The following is a 21197-nucleotide window of genomic DNA, read 5'->3' as shown; positions in this document are numbered from 1 at the left end:
CTAGTCCCCATGAGGTTAAATGGCTTTTCAGGGTTAAGGTTAAGCATTTAGCTGTATTAGTAGTGATGTTAATGTTAGAGTAAGGGGCTAGGGAATGCATTATGTCAATGATGTTTCCTAACGGAGATAGAAAAACAAGTGTCTGTGTGTCTTCTTGTATGGGTATCTTTGTGGGGACATTTTGGCTGGTCCTCATGTTCTGTCACACATTTAAAGGGCTTTTTGAGGTTTAAGTTAGGTATGAGTACTTGTTTTTGTGTCCTCTTTAGAACCTTTTCTGGCATAAACACCAACCTAAGGACTGAGAACCTGGACTTAATGAGGCAGAAACTAATTCTGAAGAACTTGTTTATGGTTAATATTTGAATTGTGGCTTTTTATAGTTCCTCTTTAGGACCTTTTCTGGCATAAACATTGACCTTGTCAGGACCAGTTATCCTCATGGAGACCAAAAACCTGGTCCTAATGAGGAAGAACTTGTTGAGTTTGGGGCTAATATTTGAGCTGTGGTTAGGTTGCAGGTTGGGCATTAACTGGGTATGGCCTGCCTGAACATGTGTGAGTATTTGTTTTTGTGACCCCTTTAGGACTTTTTTCTGGCATAAACATTGACCTTGTCAGCACCAGTAGTACTCATGGACACGAAAACCTGGTCCTAATGAAGCAGAAGCTGATTTCTGAAGAACTTGTTTGAATTGAAGCTTAGGTTAAAGGTTAAGAATGAACTGGTTATGGTTGTTGGTGTGTGTGTGTGTGTGTGTGTGTGTGTGTGTGTGTGTGTGTGTGTGTGTGTGTCAGAGAGAGAGAGAGAGAGAGAGAGGGAGGGGTTCAGCAGTCAGAACATGAGCATGCATACTGCTGCTGTTTGCTGTACGACTGTAGCTGACAAGACAAGTCTGCACCTTGTTTACATCGACGGATTTACCTTTTTTTTGTTTGTTTTTTTACAAATATGACATAACATTATTTTTGTGATTTTATTTTATTTTTTACTCCAAACCTTTGGAAAACCTTACCTTTTTAATTGATTTTTTATTTATTTAAAGAGACTTGTACAGCACAATGAGCGCGTCTTCAGGGACAGGAGTGTTCGTGCTCTCGTTGATGTCCATACCCATTTGTTATCTGTTCAATTCCTTCATACACAACAGCAGGTGAGTCAGAATGAGCCAACTCCTCGTTCATTTTCAATGTTTAGTCCTTAAATGAATACATTTTGATCAGATTTTAATTTTAAATATATAAAAGTATCCTACATTACTTTACATTCAGTGCTGATGCTCTGTTCTTCGCTGGATGCACGTCACTCCTCATCCTGGCAGTTTCAACACGTTTCATGATTAAGAAGAAGGCTCCAGTAGATCCTCTGTTCTATGGTAGGAATTCACAGGTGCATTTCTCTGCATTTGTCTGAACCTGTCTGCTGCAACATATGTTTATGTGGAGAGCTTATGTATCTTTAGGGCTGCACATACATGTTGTAGATTGTTTTCTCGATTCATTTATTCGTTGTTTGGTCCAGAAAGTGTCATAATGTTTTCATAAAACTCAGATTAATGACGTTCTCAAATGTCACTGTTTGTCCACAAACCAAAATGATTCAGTCTTAATGATTTAGTTGTCAAATGGAGAAAGGGAACCAGAAAATATTTTCATTAAATTAAAAAAAATATTTTAGTTATTGAAAAGAAAAAATAAATAGATTATCACAATAGATAAATTGAATAGATTAATAATGGCTTTATCAATGCAGATTTACTTATCTTATGTTAAATGATCTTACCTGTGGTAACCAAATTATTGTTATTATTTTTTGCAGTCTTGGAATAATGTTACCCTATAATGAAAACATGTCAAGAAATATCTGTATATTTATATCAATATTTTATTGGCATGGTGTCTGTCTCAGACATTTACTGTACTTAAGTATCAAAGATAATTTTCTGATATGAAATGTACTTAAGTTTTAGAAGTAAAAGTATTAAAAAAGTGAGGAGTGGGTAGGGTGAGTTGTCTTTCAAACAGAAGATTGTGGGTTCAATTACTGGCTCTGCTAGTCTGCCCTTGAGCAAGACACTTAAACCCATGTTGAATGGCAAAACTATAGTGTAAAGCAGCTCATCAACACTAGAAAAGCTATATATTAATACAGACTATAATACCAACTCTTCTTCTTCTGATTTTATTTGGTAGTAGCGAGTAACAAAGATAGTTAGAGGAAATGTGAGGTGTAGGAAAAGTCAAAGTTTAGAAATAGAAATAACAAAGTAAAGTACAGATATGTGCATTGTGTACTCAACTATAGTGGCCAAGTATTTGTACTTTGTTACATTACAACACTGATGCATGCATCTCTCTGTGCAGTGTACGCTGTGTTTGCATTCCTCAGCGTGGTCAACCTGATCATCGGGCTGGAGCAGGACAACATCATCGATGGATTTGTGACGTTTTACCTCAAAGAGGCAAGTGTTGTTGTCATGTGTCGTATGAGTGACCGGCGTCCTCCTCCAAACACTTTTACTGATAACGTGATGCTGTGTTTCAGGCAGATCCACATATTAACACGGCACACGGGCACATGATCTCTTACTGGGACGGCTGTGTGCACTATCTCATGTATCTGCTCATGATTGCTGCCATTACTTGGGGGTGAGTCCAGAATTATGTACCACATTCATTTCTAGTCAGTCCATTGCAGGGCAAAACACAGAGAGTCAAACAACAACCATTCACTCTCACATTCACACCTAAACCGAAACCGGAAAAAACCCTGGAGAAAACCCACACACATACTGGGAAAACATGCAAACAAACCCCGCATTGAAAAAGCCCTCAGCTGAAAAACAGGGTACGAACCCCAGCCTTTTTGCTGTAAGGCAACAGCAGGAGCCACTACGTCGCCGTGTGGCCCCTGAAATTATTTCAATTTGGCAGAAATTGAAGATAATTATAAAAAAAACTTTTTTGCACATTCACATGATTGTATAGATCCATGGTTTTCAAACTGTGGTTCGAGTACTCTGGTGGTGCTCGACCTAAATTTACACCACTGCAATTTAACGTTGGTGACAATGGTGTTACTTCAAGAACTCAATATTTTCTCAGTGGTATGAATGAATGAATGAATGAATTAATTAATTAATTTTATTCACACTACCTCTTCAAACATTACAATAATACTGTTGGGGTGCAAACTTGGTATAAAAAAACTTCACCCCAGAATGAGCCTGTCATATTTCTTATTTATATATTTGACAGTGGCCCGCAATGGACAAATTGTTTCAGTTTTGATTAAAACTGAAAGTTCTCCAACAGAGAAGGTTGAGGTGAGGAATAATCAGTTCAGTTGCAACCTGCAACTTCTCTAAAAAAGCAGAATGTTGCTAAAGTTTACACACTGTACCTTTTTAAGTTGTACTTCCTCATAATCATTCCATGACTGAAAAAGAGGAAGAGTTTTCTATCTATCGGGTGACTTAAGTTTAAGCTAATACTGTGTATTTGTCTTTGTAAGTGTAATGTATTCATGTGGCTTTGACAATGGCACAGGGACAGTTACCGAGCCATTGGACTCTACTGGGTGGGATCTTTTCTCATGCGTGCCATAGTCTACATTCTTGGGAATGCTGTGGGTGAGTACACTAAAAATAACGGGGATGATTTTAGATGACACATATTATGTAGGGTCACCCATGTACACTCCCTCTGACAATCACAATGTTTTGGTTTTTGCTCTGTGTTTTTTTTTTTCCCACAGTAAAGTTTAATATTGTTCTATTCTTGCTTTCACAGGGAAATATGGGACCCATGTCAGTCCTCTCTTTTTCCTCCACATGCTGTATATCTTAGTGGCTGTGTGGGCCTGTTTCCGAGTCTTCAGTCAGCCACAATCACAAGACGTTCAGGTGAATGTAAGTCATGATTGGTGATTATTTATCGTTTGCCCTTGTATTAAAGTTAATTTTACATAAGAACATCGCAGTTTTCAAATATTGTCACGGTTCCCACGGGTCCGTGAAGTCACCTTAAATAGACACGTGGTCACTGAAAGTGCTTGAAGTTGATATTTAGGTAAATTGTCCCTTCTCCCTTGTTTATTACGACGCCACCTACTGCCTCATGCCCTGCATAGCTTGATGTACATAGACTAGGTCTACGCAGGACAAACATCAAGTCTTAATTACTTGTGGTTTTGTGGACACTGTCCACTGTCTCTCTCTCTCGCCATTGACGTGAGATTCCATGCATAACAATGAGCGAGTGAAGTTAAGCAAGAGAGCAAATGACAATGTGAGGCCTGGGGAATGCAAATGTCAAAATCTGTTGCTGTAGTGGTTAGCACTCTTGCCTTTGCAGCAAGAAGACCCGGGTTCCTGGGTTCGAGCCCTGCTCGGAACAACTTTGGAACAAGAGCCTTTCTGCAAGGAGTTTGCATGTTCTGTGCGTGGGTTTTCTCCGGGTCCAAGTGTGATTTTGAGATTAGGTGAATTGGTCACTCCCTGCGATGGACTGGCGAACTGTCAAGGGTGTACCCCGCCTATCGCCCAATGTCAGTTGAGATAGGCACAGCACCCCCGCGACCCTCTGGTGGAGGATAAAGTGGTAGATAATGGATGGATGGATGGATGACTTTGACCAAGATCCCAAGGACAATCAATTGTCCAGACATTCAGTTCTTGAATTTAAGGGAACTGGTCCTGGAAGGGGGGCCCACGGTTGGTGTAGTGGTTAGCACTCTTGCCTTTGCAGCAAGAAGACCCGGGTTCCTGGGTTGGAGCCCCGTTTGGAACAACTTCGGAACAAGGGCCTTTCTGCAAGGAGTTTGAATGTTCTCCCCGTGTGTGCGTGGGTTTTCTCCGGGTTCTCCGGCTTCCTCCCACAGTCCAAAAACATGCGATATGGGGATTAGGTGAATTGGTCACTCTAAATTAACCGTAGGTGTGAGTGTGTGAGTGAATAGTTGTTTGTCTCTATATGTGGCCCTGTGATGGACTGGCGAACTGTCCAGGGTGTACCCCGCCTATCGCCCAATGTCTGCTTAGATAGGCACAGCACCCCCCGTGACCCTCTGGTGGAGGAAAAAGCGGTAGATAATGGATGGATGGGATGGATGGTCCTGGAAGGTCCTTGAAAAGTCCTTGAATTTGATGGCAACCAAGGTGTGGGAACCTTGGTCATCCAACTCATAGTCTAATTCAGTAGTTGGCTGTAGGTGACTGGACTTCTTGAGTTGAGTTGAAGATGTTTCACCTGTGGTTTAAATTCTGAACATCTTGGTGTGATGTGTTTGTCGCGCACCTGTCATTGTGTGACAGAGCCTGGGATGAATCTGATAGAGAGCACAGCTTGAACATCTCACTCCTTGTTTTCCTTCTGTCAGAACATCCAGGAGGCTCAAAGACAGAGTTTACTCAACAGACCTCTGGACTTACTCTTTGTCCTGTACCTCATCCCTGCGTTGGCTTTCAGCACCTTCAGAGGCCTGGTAAGAAACCCTCAGATGATCTACTGCTCTACACACACACACACACACAGTCATTTGACATCTCTAATTCAGGCATCTCTGTTTTTGTTCAGGTTGTTCTAGACTGTTCCAGCAAATACTGTCAAGACTACACACAAATGTACGAGCCTTACCTGAAAGATCCTTCAGCCTACCCTAAAATCCAGGTAACTCTATGACATTAAACCAACCAAAGGTTCACCCTCACATTGTAATTGAACAAATCATTGAAGCAGAAACATGTGTTCATGTTTTGTCAGATGCTGGCGAGTATGTTGTACTCTGGCCCATATTACATCATTTCTCTCTATGGGCTGTTGGTCCCAGGATGTGAGTGGATGACGGACCTGACGCTTATACACTCTGGAGCACTGGCACAGGTACGTACGCTGCTGGTCGTTCCTATGGACCCACTTTATTAGGTACACTCATAAAATATAACCTCAAAAGTGGCATATAAAAATCACTGCTATTTTGTTGTCGGATCCTTATTATTATTGTTTCCAGTAAGGAAAATAATAAGAAAAACATTATACAGTATATTCATATATCATCTTTCCTAAAATACAAAATTCATCTACATGCATTTATATTTAAACTAAGAAACAATAATAGGGCTGCAACTAATTACTATTTTCATTGCTTAATCTATCGATTATTTACTCGATTAATTGAGTACTTGTTTGGTCTGTAAAATGTCGAAAACTGATTCTCAAACCTGGAAACAATGATGTTGTCAAATGTCTTGTTTTGCCCGTAATCCAAAAATGATTCAGTTTTAAGGATTTCTTTGTTATATGGAGCAAAGAAACTGGAAAATATACACATTTAAGAAGCTGAAAATGATTGATCTAGTCTTTAATCTGTTAATCTGTGGAACAATTGCTGTGGTCATCGGGCCTTTTATGGGGTTTCATCTTCTAGAAAAGTATTGTGCAAAATCTCAACACCATTATTTCGGGTAGATTAGATAAAGTTACCATCAGGACAAGTCGATGCACCTTCCTAACTTTCTCCTCTGAAGTGGTTGCATATTTGGTGTGTTCAGGTCACTTCTCTCTGTGCCGTCAAACACCAGCGTCTATTGTCTGAATCAACAGCACCCGTGAGATCTGTTTACACATAAAGGTGGAAGCTCTGCAGAGTGGTGGGAACAGCTAATAGTGCTGAACACAAAGCAGCCATTGTGTTTCTGAGCTGCAGGCTGTGGCCTCACTCACCGGCAGACGCTGACTTCAGACCAGGAGCAACGGTGGTATTCATGTAAATGTCAGCTGTTCAGACCTGGTTATAAATAGGAACGTAGATGCTCTGACAGGTGTGGTTGCTATGAGACACTCCGTGTGTCTCTTTTCAGTGTTTTTTCTTCGATTGGTAAAGGTCTAATGTTGGAAATGTTTAAGGATTTGGTTTTGTATTGTATTTTTGCCTTGTGTTTTCCTTTTTTCTTTCATCTGTAGGAACTGTTGAAGTTAAACTTTGCAAATTATTTGACATCAGAAGAACAGGAAGCATCCAAAGAATGTCCTTTTAATCTCACCGCCTCTCAAATATGATCTCATTAGACCAGAATACAAAGTGGCTCTATGACAAAATACATTTTAAATTAGGGACGGGGTGATACTGGAAACATGTAAATATTAATAAACAAACTTAGTGGAATATCTGATAGGTTTTCCTTCATTACGGATCATAATGAACATTTATATAATTATGGCTTTGTTTATAACAATGGGTTCTCTCAATGTGGAAGCACAATAAGGACTTAGTGAGGGTGGATCAGTGCTAAATTCAAACGGAACGTCTTGGTTTTTCTCAGAAAAAAGGTGTGACAGAAAAAGTGCAAGTTTAATGATAAAAATAAATAAATTATAAAATAAGTTTATTAACTGATTTGTGGTTGTGGTTACACACCCTAACCTAAGCCTAACCTTGCACTCTTGGGACTGTTTTTAAATGTGCGTTTGTTTGTGTTTCTACTACATTTAAATATGTAAATAGAAATTATATTGTTTTATTATTCTTGTCTTTCTAGTTTTGTACTTTTCGCTGCATTTTTTTTGTTCTAATTTATTCTGTTTTTTTGTTCTATTTCTATTCAATTGTGTTGTCTTTCTATTTTCTGTCTTTTAACTGCTCCAACGTGTGAATTTACCCAGTGTGCAATCAATAAAGTCTAATCTTATCTAATGTATCTTATTATGGCTATGGCCGTGTGTAAGCACTGATATAACAAAATAAAATAGGACAGATCATGTCACTACAGTGTGTGAAACTGATATGAGAAAGTGCTATAATGTTGTTGTTTGTGTTCATATATTAGTAGTTATCTTTATACTAACTGTGAAACGTTGCTTAGTCACTGCTGTGGTTTTGTGTGGACTCCACAGGCCCAGTTCTCTCACATCGGTGCGTCGCTGCACACGCGGACGCCGTTCTCCTACAGAGTGCCTGCTGACAACCAGCTGCTCTTCTTGTTCATCAATGTCCTGTACGCTCTGGTGCCTCAGGCTCTGTGCTACCGCTGCTGCAACAGGCCCGTCTTCTTCCTCAGGACGACGACCGAGAAGAAAAGCGATTGACTGAATGAGTGTCAGCGAGGGGAGAGGAAAGAAAAGAAAGAAAGAATGCCAGCGATGTGGAGGATTCGATTGAAAGGCTGAACTGCTAGAGTGTTGCTTCTGTTATTGGCAGTTGCTATTTTTGGAAACAGTGCCCCCTCATATAAATATAGTGGGGGCTAAGTGGACAGTATTGGAAAGTGGACAAAAATACTCTGGCAAAGATTATGTCATCTGTCATCATTTGTTTTGTTTTTGCAGAAACAATAATGATGCAGTGTCAGAGCACAGATGATAGACCTGGGTATGGGTTTCAAACTACCTGAGCATTACTTATTGCTCTTATTTTCTTAACAAACTTTTCCAAAACCTGTTTATAGTGCAGTGGTTTGTCAAATAATAATAATAAATAATTAAAATGTCTTTGCGTCTCTTTAATGCAATAGTTATGTACAAAGACAGATTTTCATCACACATCAGTGAACTAGACGTGGACTTTCAGTTCATTTCAAATGGAAACTAATGAAATAATGAGTATTCATAACCTTGTGATGTACTGTATGTATCAGTGATATCGGTTGAATGTAGAAGGAAATTGTGACCTGAGTTGGTGTCTAGTCCATGGTCTAGATCAGGGGTCTCAAACTGTGGTACGTGTACCACCTGTGCCACGCAAGCTTGCTCGGGTGGAAAATCAGAAATACTGCATGTGGATATAAAAATAATAAAAATATATTTTATTTATAGGTGCCTTTCAGGACATTCAAGGGCATCGTTCAAAGTATAAAGACAGCACAAAATGCAAATGTCACATAAGATACAAGAAACAACACAAAAACACAGCCAAATGTTGAAGACAAGAATATAAAGTATATGAAATATAAACCAGGTCTATGAGTGTGAATAAACCTGTCTGAAGAGGTGCGTTTTTAGACAGAATCAGGATATGCGATTGGAGTGGAGCAGAAATTGGGACAGAGTACGTATAAAATGAAACAAATATATATTTTTAAATTTGTATTTAAAAATAAATAAAAATAAAATAAACATTATATATGTATATATATATACTGTTTTTATTATTATTATTATTATTATTATTATTATTATTATTATTATTATTATAAATAATATATATTAATAATAATAATTAGAGTCACTTTATCGTAATACATTCATGGTGTGAACAGTTTGATGGTTGATGATAGTCTTTTTTAAGTCGGTTAAACCGGAAGTCGTTTTGCTAAACTCAACTACTTCCGCTTGCAAACAAAACCATGTCAATACCGCAGGCATCTCGGCATTTAGCTAACTCGCGTTTAACACAGCCGCTTTAGAGTATCTTGTTCTCACAGAACTTTGGCGAATCGGTCCACGTGTGGCAAATGTAGTGTGCTATTAGTGAACATTTTGGAGCCTACAGTGTGCTGGAAATTATTACCTTTAGAAGAGAAATAAACGTGGTCGTGGTAGCTTGCTAGCTGACGTTAGCAGTGATGGCAGAGACCGCTCCAGTGATGTCAGTTCCCGTGCGAAGGTTTGTTTGTCTGTTCCTCTCTCTCTGTTAATCAGATTACACGTGTAAAACGGGAAGATAACAGTAACAGAGAAGCAGCAATAGTCATTTCACAAGTGTAATACATGAGATAAATATTCCATCCATGTTGCTGTGTACACATTACAGAGCTTAATGTGATTATGACAGATGTCTAAGTCAAGTCAAGATGTATAAATGTCTACATAATATGGCCAAAAATCTGAATACACTACACGTGCTTATCTGCCATATTACTGGTTAAGGTTAAAAATCAGAATCTTGCAGTCCATGTAAATGTGGTCAGATTGTAAACATCTCTTTTCATCGTAGTCGAAAGCAACATCGAGCTGCAAAGAGGAAGGAGAAAAGAAAACGGAAACGTCAAGCTCTTGCCCAAGCCGGTGAATGTGGTATTGTGTTGCAGCAACTGTTAAACTGATTGTGTTATGAAATGTGATGATTATCTGTCCACATTTTCCAGAGGAGTACCAACATTTCCTGTTTTGAAGGATTAAAAAATGGAGGAAGCTCTACACCTGAAGACGGACTTGGTGATGGAGATGAGGAGAATGATTTGGCTGAGGAGGAAAGGCAGGTCAACCCTAATGTCACTGCTCTCCTGCAGCTACACATTCAGTGATGAACGGCACAGGAACCTTGATCGCTCAGATTTTTATTTATCTCTGCCTGTGTCTGTGTTTTCTTAGACTGCGGCTACATGAGGAGTGGCTGGAAAGAGAGAGGGTTGCTCAGGAGGAGTTCAGGCTGAAGTTCGAGAAGGAGGAGAGTGCAAGGAAAAGAAAAGAGGACGAGGAGGTAATCTACAGCAAGTTCAAACTAATGTGTACTGGTAGCTTTTTAAAAATTTCTTATGAAAGATATCCGATCAGAACCATAGACTGGTTATGAAAAATTGAGTGTTGCTGTTTCCTCTGTGAAGTCAATCATGATTATGTATGAGCTTTATGATGAAAACAGTATCTTACATGTATTTTTTATGCAGCTTTTTCTTCACTTTCATAGACATTTATTCCCTGGTTTGTCACTGTGGTCATTGGGCCTTTTTTTGACAAATGATTATATTAATTATAATTAAAATATGCCCACACTAACTCACTTTTTTTCTACTTGTTTTTTTCCACAGCGACTGATAAAGGAGGAATGGGAGGCTCAGCAGAAGAGAGAACAAGAAGAAAAAGAGCAGAAACAGCAGGAGAAACGAGACAAAGAGGTGAAACAGGCCCTTGGAGGATAGAAAAAAAAGAAACATATCCTCTTCTACTTAATCATGAGAATATATATTGGGCATTTGAATGTGAAGATGAACAATATTCAATAGTGTAATAATAATACAATAGTGTCTTGTCGGTGGAGAGTTATCATTTGTGAAATGTGTTGCTTTGTGTGTGGTTCTTTAAAAACTTTTCCTTGACTGAGTGGCACAAGGAACCATCATATTCCTTAAGTAACCATTACAGGACCTTCAGCCTTCACAGCAAGGACGTATCTTTTACTTTGTGTGACAAATTTCTTGCAATAGTTCAAAAAATAATGTTCCTGTTAAATGCGATTTTATGTTTTGTGTCTACGAGTTCACATGAACGCGGTCTTAACCCACAGAAACAGACATGCTGCAGAATGTTGACCTGTACACATTTTCACCAGCCGTGTCTTTACACCATTTGTAGGAGGCTGTTCAGAAAATGTTGGATGAAGCTGAAACTCAGGTACAAACACCCATGAGTGGGATTTTTACACTGACTTCCTCACATTTGGTATGATACATGGGTAAAACGCTGCAATAATACATTTTTGTATTGATAAAACATAGATTTTTAGGGTTTCCCCAGGAGGTATGTGAAGGGGTAGTGTTTAAGACATAGTGACATCTAATGGTGGGAGTGCAGATTGCATCCATTCACCCCTTTCACATGTTTGTGGAAATTCTAATTATTGAAGCAGAAGTAAGCTTCAGCTTCAAAATGTGAAATTCATCCATAAGTGACAGAAGTGCAATTAATAGTCAGCCACCTTGGAATCTTGTGTTTTTAGCCGTAACTTATACCTTAACCACTGCACTAAAACATTGTGGACAATGGTTGCACATCTCCTTCAAGTTTAAAGTCAAACCTATCTGCTATAAATACTGTTTTTGTTTGTGACCTGACTTAAGCTTGAAGAAGGACGACCATGGATGAATCCTGAGGCTCCAGTGAAAGAAAACACGGAAAACTTTGGAACGGAGCGCGATGTAGCCAACTGTCCATTCTTCCTCAAGACTGGAGCGTGTCGATTTGGAGACAGGTGCTTTTCTCAACTGATTTGCTGTGTTTGATTCATAATATGCAATTTTGAATGGTGTTTGAATTAGAGCTGCAACTAACGATTATTTTTCGAATCGATTAATCTGCCGATTATTTTCTCGATTAATCGATGAATCGTTTGGTCCATAAAATGTCAGAAAATGTTAAAAAAACATTGATCAGTGTTTGTCAAATCTGGAAATGACGATGTTCTTGAATGTCTTGTTTTGTCCACAAACCAAAATGATTTAGTTTTAATGATTTCTTTGTTATGTGGAGCAAAGACTAATAAAATATTCACATTTAAGAAGCTGAAACAATCAGAAATCTTGTTTAAATCATGAAAAAAATCTTCAAACCGATTAATCGATTATCAAAATAGTTGGTGATTAATTTAGTAATCAATTAATAATCGATTCATCGATTAATCGTTTCAGCTCTCGTTTGAATGCATGTCCAGATAAGTTTTCCTAACAAATCTTTATCTTCTGTCTCTTCTGGTGTGTCCAGATGTTCTCGGAAGCACGTGTATCCCACAGCAAGCCCGACCCTGATGATCCGTGGCATGTTTACGACGTTCGGCATGGAGGAGTCGTGCCGTGACGATTATGACATTGATGCCTATTTGGAGCACAGTGAGGAAGACCTGCACGAGTCTTTCCTCGAGTTCTACGAAGATGTCCTGCCAGAGTTGAGGACCGTCGGCAAGGTGATTCAGTTCAAGGTAAACTGAGATCACAACGATTGGACAAGCCGATGGACATACACATCATTATGTATGTGTCATATATGGATATAGATATATATGGATATAGGCATTCAGAGGAACGAATACAACGTTCTGGAATGGCCATCTCAGTCCCCAGACCTGAATATTATTGAACATTTGTGGTGTGATTTAAAGCAGACTGTCCATGCTCGGAAACCATCAAACCTGACTGAACTGAAGATGTTTTGTAAAGAAGATTGGTCCAAAATACCTCCCGCCAGAATCCAGACTCTAATTGGAAGCTATAGGAAGCGTTTAGAGGCTGTTATTTCTGCAAAAGGCGGATGCACAAAATGTTTCTAAACACACATGTCTAATTTTGTTTAAATAATTCTTGCACACTTTCTGTAAATCATATAAACTTTATTTCACTTCTCAAATATCACCGTGCTTGTCTCCTATATGATATATTTAACTGAAATTTCTTATCCAAACAACCAATAATTTATAAAGGAAAATCATGACAATTTACAGGGGTGCCCGGACTTTTGCATTCCACTGTATATATACATACACCCACGCATATATATATATATATGAAATGGTAATTGTGTGTTGTTTTATGTTATTAAATGTTATTATATTTTTTATTATATTTTCATTATTTTGTTTTAGGTCAGCTGTAATCATGAGCCACACCTGAGAGGAAATGTTTACGTTCAGTTTGACACGTAAGTAACTTGAATAATAAAAGATAATGTATAAAAGATAACAACTAGGTCTAATTATATTTACCCAAAAGCAGTTTAACAATAAGATTTAATGATTAAATACAAATATTTATATTTATAAGCAATAAAATATAGCTCATGCAGAACAAATAAAGTGGAAAAAAAACGAGTGAACCAAACATTTATAATAGACCGTTAGGCACAGTATAAAAGCCAGACTGAAAATATGGCTTTAAAACACTTGTCCATACTAATATTGTTGCTATTATTCTAATATTTGACTATATTTGACTTGGCTATAACCTATAATTTGTATGTTAGTCTAACCTAAGTTTTCTCTGTTCTACTGAAGCAGCTGAAAATGTCCTTGAAAAGGATGGGTTAGGGTCCCTGAGCAGGTCTGAGTGGACATTAAAAAGTCTTATCCTCTTGTCTGTGTAGAGAGGAGCAGTGTAAAGATGCTTTCATCAAATTCAATGGGAGGTGGTACTCAGGCCGCCAGCTTCACTGTGAGATATGTCCTGTCACACGATGGAAGAATGCTATATGTGGTGAGTAATGTTCGTCCAAAATAGGGTTTTTGCAGCAAAGATGCACAATTCGTTCACTGTTTTCCAATCTTTTTTTGCGCCTCAGGTTTGTTTGACAGACGGACGTGCCCCAAAGGGAAGCACTGCAACTTCCTTCATGTGTTCCGAAACCCTGACAATGAATTCCGAGACGCTGACAGGGACCTGCACTTGTCACCTGACCGCAGTGTCAGGGGAAGTCGCAGAGACGGGGCACTCTCGGAGCGATACGGAGACCGATCGTGGAGACAGCGTCGCGGCAGCAGAAGCCCACCGGGATCAGAGAGATCTCACAGCAGGCGAGAGGACGACAGGAAGAGGAGCAGGAGTCGAGAGAGGAGGGGCTCTCTCTGGGAGAGGGAGGAGAGGTGGTCGTCCAGATCCAGACACAGTGAGCGGAGAAACGACAGGTATTTGGGCAGTAGAGACAGAGACCGGAGCAGAAGTCGAGACAGAGAGCAGAGGCGCAGAAGTAGAGACAAAGACAGGGAGTCCAAGTGTAGAGACAGTCGAGACAAAGATGAAGTCGCTCGCAGAGAATCGAGAAAACGGTCAAGGAGCGCGAGTACAGAGAGGGAAAGTAGACCAGAGAAAAGTAGAGAACCAAGTCCCAAGCCGCCAGAGAAAAGCAGCAAACACTCTCGTCACAAACGCTCCAAGAAGAACAAGAAAAAGAGCAAGAAGAAGCATAAGAAGAAAAACCATCTGTCGGAAGCGTCCGCTTCATCGGGAGAATCAGACAAGGAGTCCGAGGAAGAGACCGAGACCTGTCCTGCAACAAGTCCCAGTGGACAGACAAACCAAGCAGAGCCAGTTGCTGAAAATGGTGATGTAGATTTAAACCTCGATACAGATTCAGTCCAGAGTGAACAGTTGAAACCTGAAATACTAACAAGTCAGCCAGAAACTGCGACGTAGACATTTCAAGGCCTATGAAAGTTTTTGTAAATAGACATGGATCATTGAAAGTGCTTGAATTTCGTGCAAGGAAGAAGTTAAGCTGATATTTAGGTAAATGTCCTAACAAACAAGGGAGAAGTTTACTTAATATCAGCCTAACTTGATGTAGTTAGACTAGGGCTACACAGAGCAAAGTTGAGTCATCAGTACTTTAAGTTTTGTGGACACTGTGCACGGTCTCTCTCCACCCTCACAGATTCCATGCAGAACAATGAGTGAATAACGTTAAAATTCATATTAAGTCAAAAAATACCACTTCTGACTTCGTCATCCCACGGGAAAATATGTTAGTAAGCACCTTTCCAAATTTGAGTGGCTAAAAATTAGGTTTTAAATCATGCTTATGAGATGATGGAGGCGTGGCCATTACAGCCATTACACAAACACACCATTCTGCTCTGCCCACTCCAAAGTCAATGTTTGTACAGAATATTGCAAAGACCACTGGAGAGAAACCATTTTCAGTTTTAACTCTTTACATGTTATTTTGTTGACACATTTTTTTTACAGGATCTTAAAGCAAGAGAAAGAACTGTTTAGTAGGTTTATTCAATTATGATAATGCAATAATGATATCTGTGATGATATTTTACAGAAATTGGGAGAAGTGTTGTGAGCGATTTAATGCTGAATTTGCTTTACAGGATCTTAAATCAAGAGAGAGTAAACTAAGTAAAACTGGCTTGCCTGAGATCCCAAGGACAATGATTTGTCCAGATGCAGAGCATGCTGCAAATCAATAAAAGTGGACGCCATGGGCAAAACAGCTCTTACAAGTTTCCCTCCCATATTAAGCTGCGTCAGCACATTCAGTCCTTGAATTTGAAGAAATTGGTCCTTAAAAGTCCTTGAATTTAATGTCAACCAAGGTGTTGGAACCCTGTGTACTGTGTATGAACGAGTAAATAAGTGTCCGAGAAATTATTAAAAAATACATGGACATCTGAATAATTTGGTCTGAGAAAATGTTTGAACTGGATCTGTGGCAGCACATGATTGAGTAAAACAAAACAGAAAAACAAGATCTATGCACGTTTCCTTTTTGAATACATTTATTTATCTTTCAAATGTCGGCAAACATGTTGGCAGTGTTCAATACAAAAGTAACTGATTTCCTTTTTTTTTTTGCACAAATCAAAGATGACTGTCCAATAATTGCTCATAAAATGCTCAACAGAAACACATGGTTTTGAAAGAGTGCAGAGTGCAGTCCACAGTGGTGAATATTAATGATGTACCCTGATATGTGCAGTTCATCCTCCTGTTCCACAGAAACTCAGGATACGCCCAGCTTTTAATGGACTGTAATTATTACATAATACTGATAATAATCTGGCCAAATCAACCCCACATCCTTTTTTTTTTTTCTTTTGTCAAACATCTTGCAATCCCTTTTGTTCTGCCACGTTAGCCTTCAGTACACCTTCAAGAAGGTAAAACACAGTGTTCTTTGGTCATATGTTAAGTCTTCAAGCCAAAGTGTCATAATACATAAAAAGCATCTTTTATTTGCGTCACTATGCAATTTTGACCAACGTCCCCAGAAGATGTATCCTCAAACTTCGATTTCTTTGACAGAAAAATAAAACGCAGAACACATTTGACACTAAACTGATACCAATTACACACAAAGGAATCAAACTGACATGATCCTGATTTTTTGTTTGTTTAATTTCATTGAATTGCTGAAGTGAATTTAACCATGTAGAAGTGACTGTAACAGTGTCTGTGTTTCTCATAACGGAAGCCACGAATGGTAACAATGATTGAGCCACAGAGCTTAACAGTAGATCTTTGAAAAACACCTAATACTGTTTTTAAATTTCCTCACCCAAGCTAGTAAATTAGCACATCACTTCACTCCATCTCTATAACGTCTGTCTGTCTCTCAATCGCGCAACTGTCCATTGGGTCGCTTAACATACTAAACATAACACAACACATTTGGCAGGTGACTCACTGAGTGCAGTGCCGACTTTGACATGGTTTGGATAAGAAATGCAAGAGATATCGCAAGAACAGTGACGGCTCTATGGCTAAACAAGCTACTTCTACAACCTAACCTCACTTCCACAATCTAAAAACAGTTGTGGAAATACAGGGGGCAAGTTTTCAATCTGATAATGAAACCTGTGTTACTCAGGCTTTTATTTTGAGTACAAAATAAAGTACAGTCTAAAATACTGTTTCATAGACACAGAGGAAGGTAGAAACAGTGTTTTGTGACTCTCACACAGCTAAAATTCAGCTCCTGGCTGAATATCTGGTTTAACAAGTTTCTTGTTGTACGTTTCATAAGTTATAACACAGGGAATGTCTGCTATGTTTAAATCACATTATCAGCTTTAAGAGTAAGTGTCAAAGCCATGCTTGCTTTCTGTACGTGCACTCCCAAGTTTGTGTGTGGTTTATTCACTTGATTTTGTTTGTTTCATAAACCCGTAAGAACTTATTTTATTTCATTTATTAGCTTCCTTTAGCTTTTCCTTTAGGCTGAAGTTTGAAGTTCTTTTCTTATTGGATAAACTGCTGTAGGTGATATTTGACAATCTGGGTTGTTGTTTTTCCACAAGTTTAACTATTAGCTCTGTGACGTCATGAATACTTGTACATATGAAAGAACCAACTGCAGCACCTTAAACAAATACTTTGAAGCCAAACGAGCACAAACAACGCGTCGATCGGTGACTATGAACGATGTTAATATAAGGCTAAAGATTTTATGTTGTTGCTACATTTCTTATCTCTCTGTAGAGCTGTTAAGACGGTGTCTGCTTATAGCTCAGCAGAATACAGCGAAAGGGGAAACGGGTACAATACGGAAACACATCAAAAAAACCACAGTTGGCACCACATTTAAAAAGGACATTACAGCATAATACAGTACAGAGTAATACAGTACGTGGAGGTGGTGATTATATACGTACAACACTGACACAGTGAACGGGAGAAGATGGGGAGGGTAGAGTGGTGGAGGTTGCCAGACCAAAGTTGGAAGAAAGAACTTGACGCTACAGAGTGAAGATTTATGTCAGTCCAATTTCTTCCAAGACGCTCCGCGGTGCCTCGGCCTCCTGCAGATAAAGAAAAGGTAATTATTTGGAGTCATACGGTTTTGTTTATTAACACAATGCTATTTAAATCATTACATTTCTGGTATTATACAGTATATTTATCCATCTATAACTCTATTTCTGGTGTTAGCAGGCTGGCGAGATGACATTTCTGCAACTCTTTTGTCACGTATGATCGACTCTTGGGTGCTGTGTGCTGTGCACTATTGTTATTGGCCTTTGCTAAAAATAAAATACAGAGTACTGATTCTGTCCACTGAAGATGACTAAAAGCCACACGGCAATGCAAACGTGCTCACTGGCACAAGTTAGAGACAAGGCAGCATTTATCATCATCAAGTGCTGCAGGCTTAAAATAATTGTGGTGGCAGGTGCAGATGGTGGAAAGGTAGAAGGAGAAACATGGTCTCTATTTACCTCGAGTTAAAGCTGCCATTGGTTATTCCAGCATTGGAAAATTTATTTTAATAATTGATGAGACTTAACATTTATATTTAACAGATACGACACAAGTGTAAGGTCGTGACCTTACCGTGTTAAGTGTCCTGAGATAATGTTTGTTGTGAATCAGTGCTATACAAATAGAATTTAATTGTTAGCTTATATATGTTGCTGTATTATTTTTTTTTTAATCATTGTTGATGTCAGTCAGTTGCAGACAAACTTGAACCCGTTCACCCTCGTGTCAGGTGGTATCTGTACGTACCTCCTGCAGCAGGTCAGCCTGCTCGATGGCCTTCAACACGTTCTTCTTTGACGTCTCCTGAGCCTCTCCGCCCAGCAGGAACTCGTCCAAGATAAAGTAGGCCTTCTCAAAGTTGAAGATAATATCCAGCTCACACACCTGTGAAGCAGACAACAACATCATCCGTAAAGAGAAGCAGATCAGACGAGTTACAGCCTTGTTTACTTCCCCCATTTAAATAAGCATTCAGCGTGTGACTGGTATGACATCAGAGAAACTCACACTGCCAAAATATTTATCCAGTAGCTCCACATATCTGTGGATGATCTCCAAAGTGATCAGCTCGTTGTCCTGATCCTCTACTGCACAGCAGAAATACAGACTTGCATATCTGCGATATAAAGACAGCAGATGATTATAAACATCATCATCATCAATACAATATCTAACAAAAGGAAAACATACCATGTAGACTGTGAACCTGAGACAGGCCAAGTGATGGACTGCAAAGACCACAGCTCGACATTTCAGCATTTTAAAAAATTGTTTTGATTTACATACCTCTTGTACACAATCTTGAGATCCCTCCACTCCAAGAAGCTGCACATCTTGGGTTTCCTAGCCAGTATGGTCTGGACCAGGTCTCTGGAGATCTTCTTCCTCTCCTTATCGGACAGAGGCACATACCATTTCTGCAGCCGCAGCTTGCCCTGACGGCTGAAAAGCAGCATGAACTGCATCTGAGGGAGGAAATTCAGGCCAATGTGATTCTTGGTAAACATTAAATACGTGTTTCCATGAAAACAATGTTTAACCACTACATCTATCTTACATTGGCATTCAACATAGAACAATCTAACTATAATGACTGAACTGCAGTCTTTGCAATGTGATGATTGCTTTGCTTCACATTGTGTTTACAATTCGGAAATGATCTTGTACGTTAATGCAATTTATATGAATGAATCATGTGAATTTTTGTAGAATATTACTTTTTGAAATTAAAATTGTATTTTTTTAAATAATCCAAATGACTATGTACACAACTTTTAATTCTTCTTTTAGACGTTTGATATTTTGATCCTAGTTATTCATTTATTGTAATGAATGGAGAGCCACATGATTTATGATCTTATTTTAAATTCCTTATTTTATCCTATCGTGTTGTCCCCGACCACAGTCAACGCACACCCTTTTATGTTTATTAACCTAAAAACATATATCAAAACATACTTCTCCAGTCATCGCAATAACATCGTGAACGGCTATTATAATCGTGATGGGGAAACTCGTCCAATGCCTATTTCAACGTGACTCCCTCAAAATGTTATGATTTTAATGAAAGCCGGCAAAAGAAGAAATGTAGACGCATGCATTATTAACCGTGGCAGCGAGATCCACCCGTGTTTAAACCTGGGTTAATTCAATCTCCCGCAGGCGCTTTTCACGTTCCAAAGTTCCATTAGCTTGTGTTAGCTAACCGTGCTGAACAGACAAATATGAACATCAACAACCCATCATTTGTGACATTTGCGGCTCCTCCCGCGGCGCTTAGCTAGCCACACCGTAAACGAGAAGTAAACCCTTTTATTTACCTTACACCGGTTCCTCGCTTTAGTCTCTCAGGCGATTTTAACTCCAGTAAAAATCAAGTGATACAAACATAAACCGAGAGGGGCGGACAGTTGTACGTGTGTCTCCGAGGGGTTAGCTTCTCCCCCCACCGAGATGCTAACTAGCGGAGCGGATGCTGGTTGCTGATGAAACAACCGATGAGCAGAGCAGAGCTGTGATTGGCTGCAAAAGCTCCAGCGGGGGTAAGTGATTGGCTGAGAGATTCCGTTATTCGTGACGGGTTTTCCTGACAGACAGAGAGACATGGCTGCTGTCGATTCTCTACGTGTGATTTTTCGAAAACAAGATTTCTTTAACTTGTTCAAAGACGAACGAAGTATATGGACATTTGTGTAAAGATGGCACCCTGCTATACTGAGAGTACTGCTTTCACTTTTTAATAGAAAACGTAAAGCAAGTTTTCTTCTTCTAATGATTTCCGGCAGGCTGTATATTGACAGGTGTAATGCTGCCCTCTACAGTTCGACGCTCTTCATCACAGTTTAAAATGAACGTAAAGGTAAATTTTTGCTCTATTACTGTTTGATTTCATTGACTTATTTTGAGGCTGATTCCATGTACTTGTTACTTGTACTTTAGTAACCCACTTGTAAGTGTTAGTTGTTGTTTTTTAATCATACCTTATTTCTACATTTGTCATTGTTTTTATTTATGTGCTTTAATTGTGTAACTTTGGTCAGGTGTCCCTTGGAGAAGAGGTTTTTATCTCGACGGGATGACGATCAAACACTTCAGGAATGCAAGTAAATAACTATATTTTGAAATCTTAATCAATAAATAATAGTATTTCCTATTTTATTGTAAAACAGTAAATTTGAACATTCATGGTGGCAATGATAATTATATTGTAGCATTAAAAAATATCATGATCAAATTTCATATCATTTTCAGTTAAATTAGGGCAGCTGTGGCTTTGGGTGATGGTATAAT

General features: G+C 39.0%; 3 protein-coding genes across 3 annotated transcripts; 2 read left to right on the top strand and 1 right to left on the bottom strand.

The window, feature by feature from the left end:
* Positions 1-1062: 1062 nt before the first annotated feature.
* On the top strand, positions 1063-8085 carry LOC310936774 (transmembrane 6 superfamily member 1-like; the record flags this gene model as incomplete). The annotated part of the gene is made up of 10 exons (XM_083900916.1): positions 1063-1154; positions 1273-1376; positions 2365-2466; positions 2550-2649; positions 3550-3632; positions 3793-3911; positions 5381-5485; positions 5578-5670; positions 5764-5883; positions 7894-8085. The coding sequence occupies 10 exons, from the start codon at positions 1063-1065 to the stop codon at positions 8083-8085; spliced, it is 1110 nt and encodes a 369-aa protein (XP_083757042.1).
* A 1475-nt stretch (positions 8086-9560) lies between these two features.
* On the top strand, positions 9561-15672 carry zrsr2 (zinc finger (CCCH type), RNA-binding motif and serine/arginine rich 2; the record flags this gene model as incomplete). The annotated part of the gene is made up of 11 exons (XM_083900633.1): positions 9561-9601; positions 9932-10011; positions 10111-10192; positions 10309-10417; positions 10746-10832; positions 11290-11328; positions 11775-11905; positions 12415-12628; positions 13289-13344; positions 13786-13895; positions 13981-15672. The coding sequence occupies 11 exons, from the start codon at positions 9561-9563 to the stop codon at positions 14829-14831; spliced, it is 1800 nt and encodes a 599-aa protein (XP_083756759.1). The 3' UTR covers positions 14832-15672.
* Positions 15673-15969: 297 nt separating this feature from the next.
* LOC310936924 (AP-1 complex subunit sigma-2) lies at positions 15970-20348 on the bottom strand. Its single transcript, XM_083901086.1, has 5 exons — positions 20228-20348; positions 19194-19372; positions 18915-19023; positions 18654-18791; positions 15970-17947 (listed from the first exon to the last, which is right to left on the bottom strand). Exons 2-5 carry the CDS (start codon positions 19370-19372, stop codon positions 17900-17902), a joined length of 474 nt encoding a protein of 157 aa, XP_083757212.1. The 5' UTR covers positions 20228-20348; the 3' UTR covers positions 15970-17899.
* Positions 20349-21197: the final 849 nt, after the last annotated feature.

Source organism: Microchirus variegatus (assembly GCF_963457635.1).
Source record: "Microchirus variegatus genome assembly, chromosome: 14".
Taxonomy (NCBI): domain Eukaryota; kingdom Metazoa; phylum Chordata; class Actinopteri; order Pleuronectiformes; family Soleidae; genus Microchirus; species Microchirus variegatus.
The sequence above is the reverse complement of the archived record's forward strand: the minus strand, read 5'-3'. Positions and strand labels throughout refer to the sequence as shown.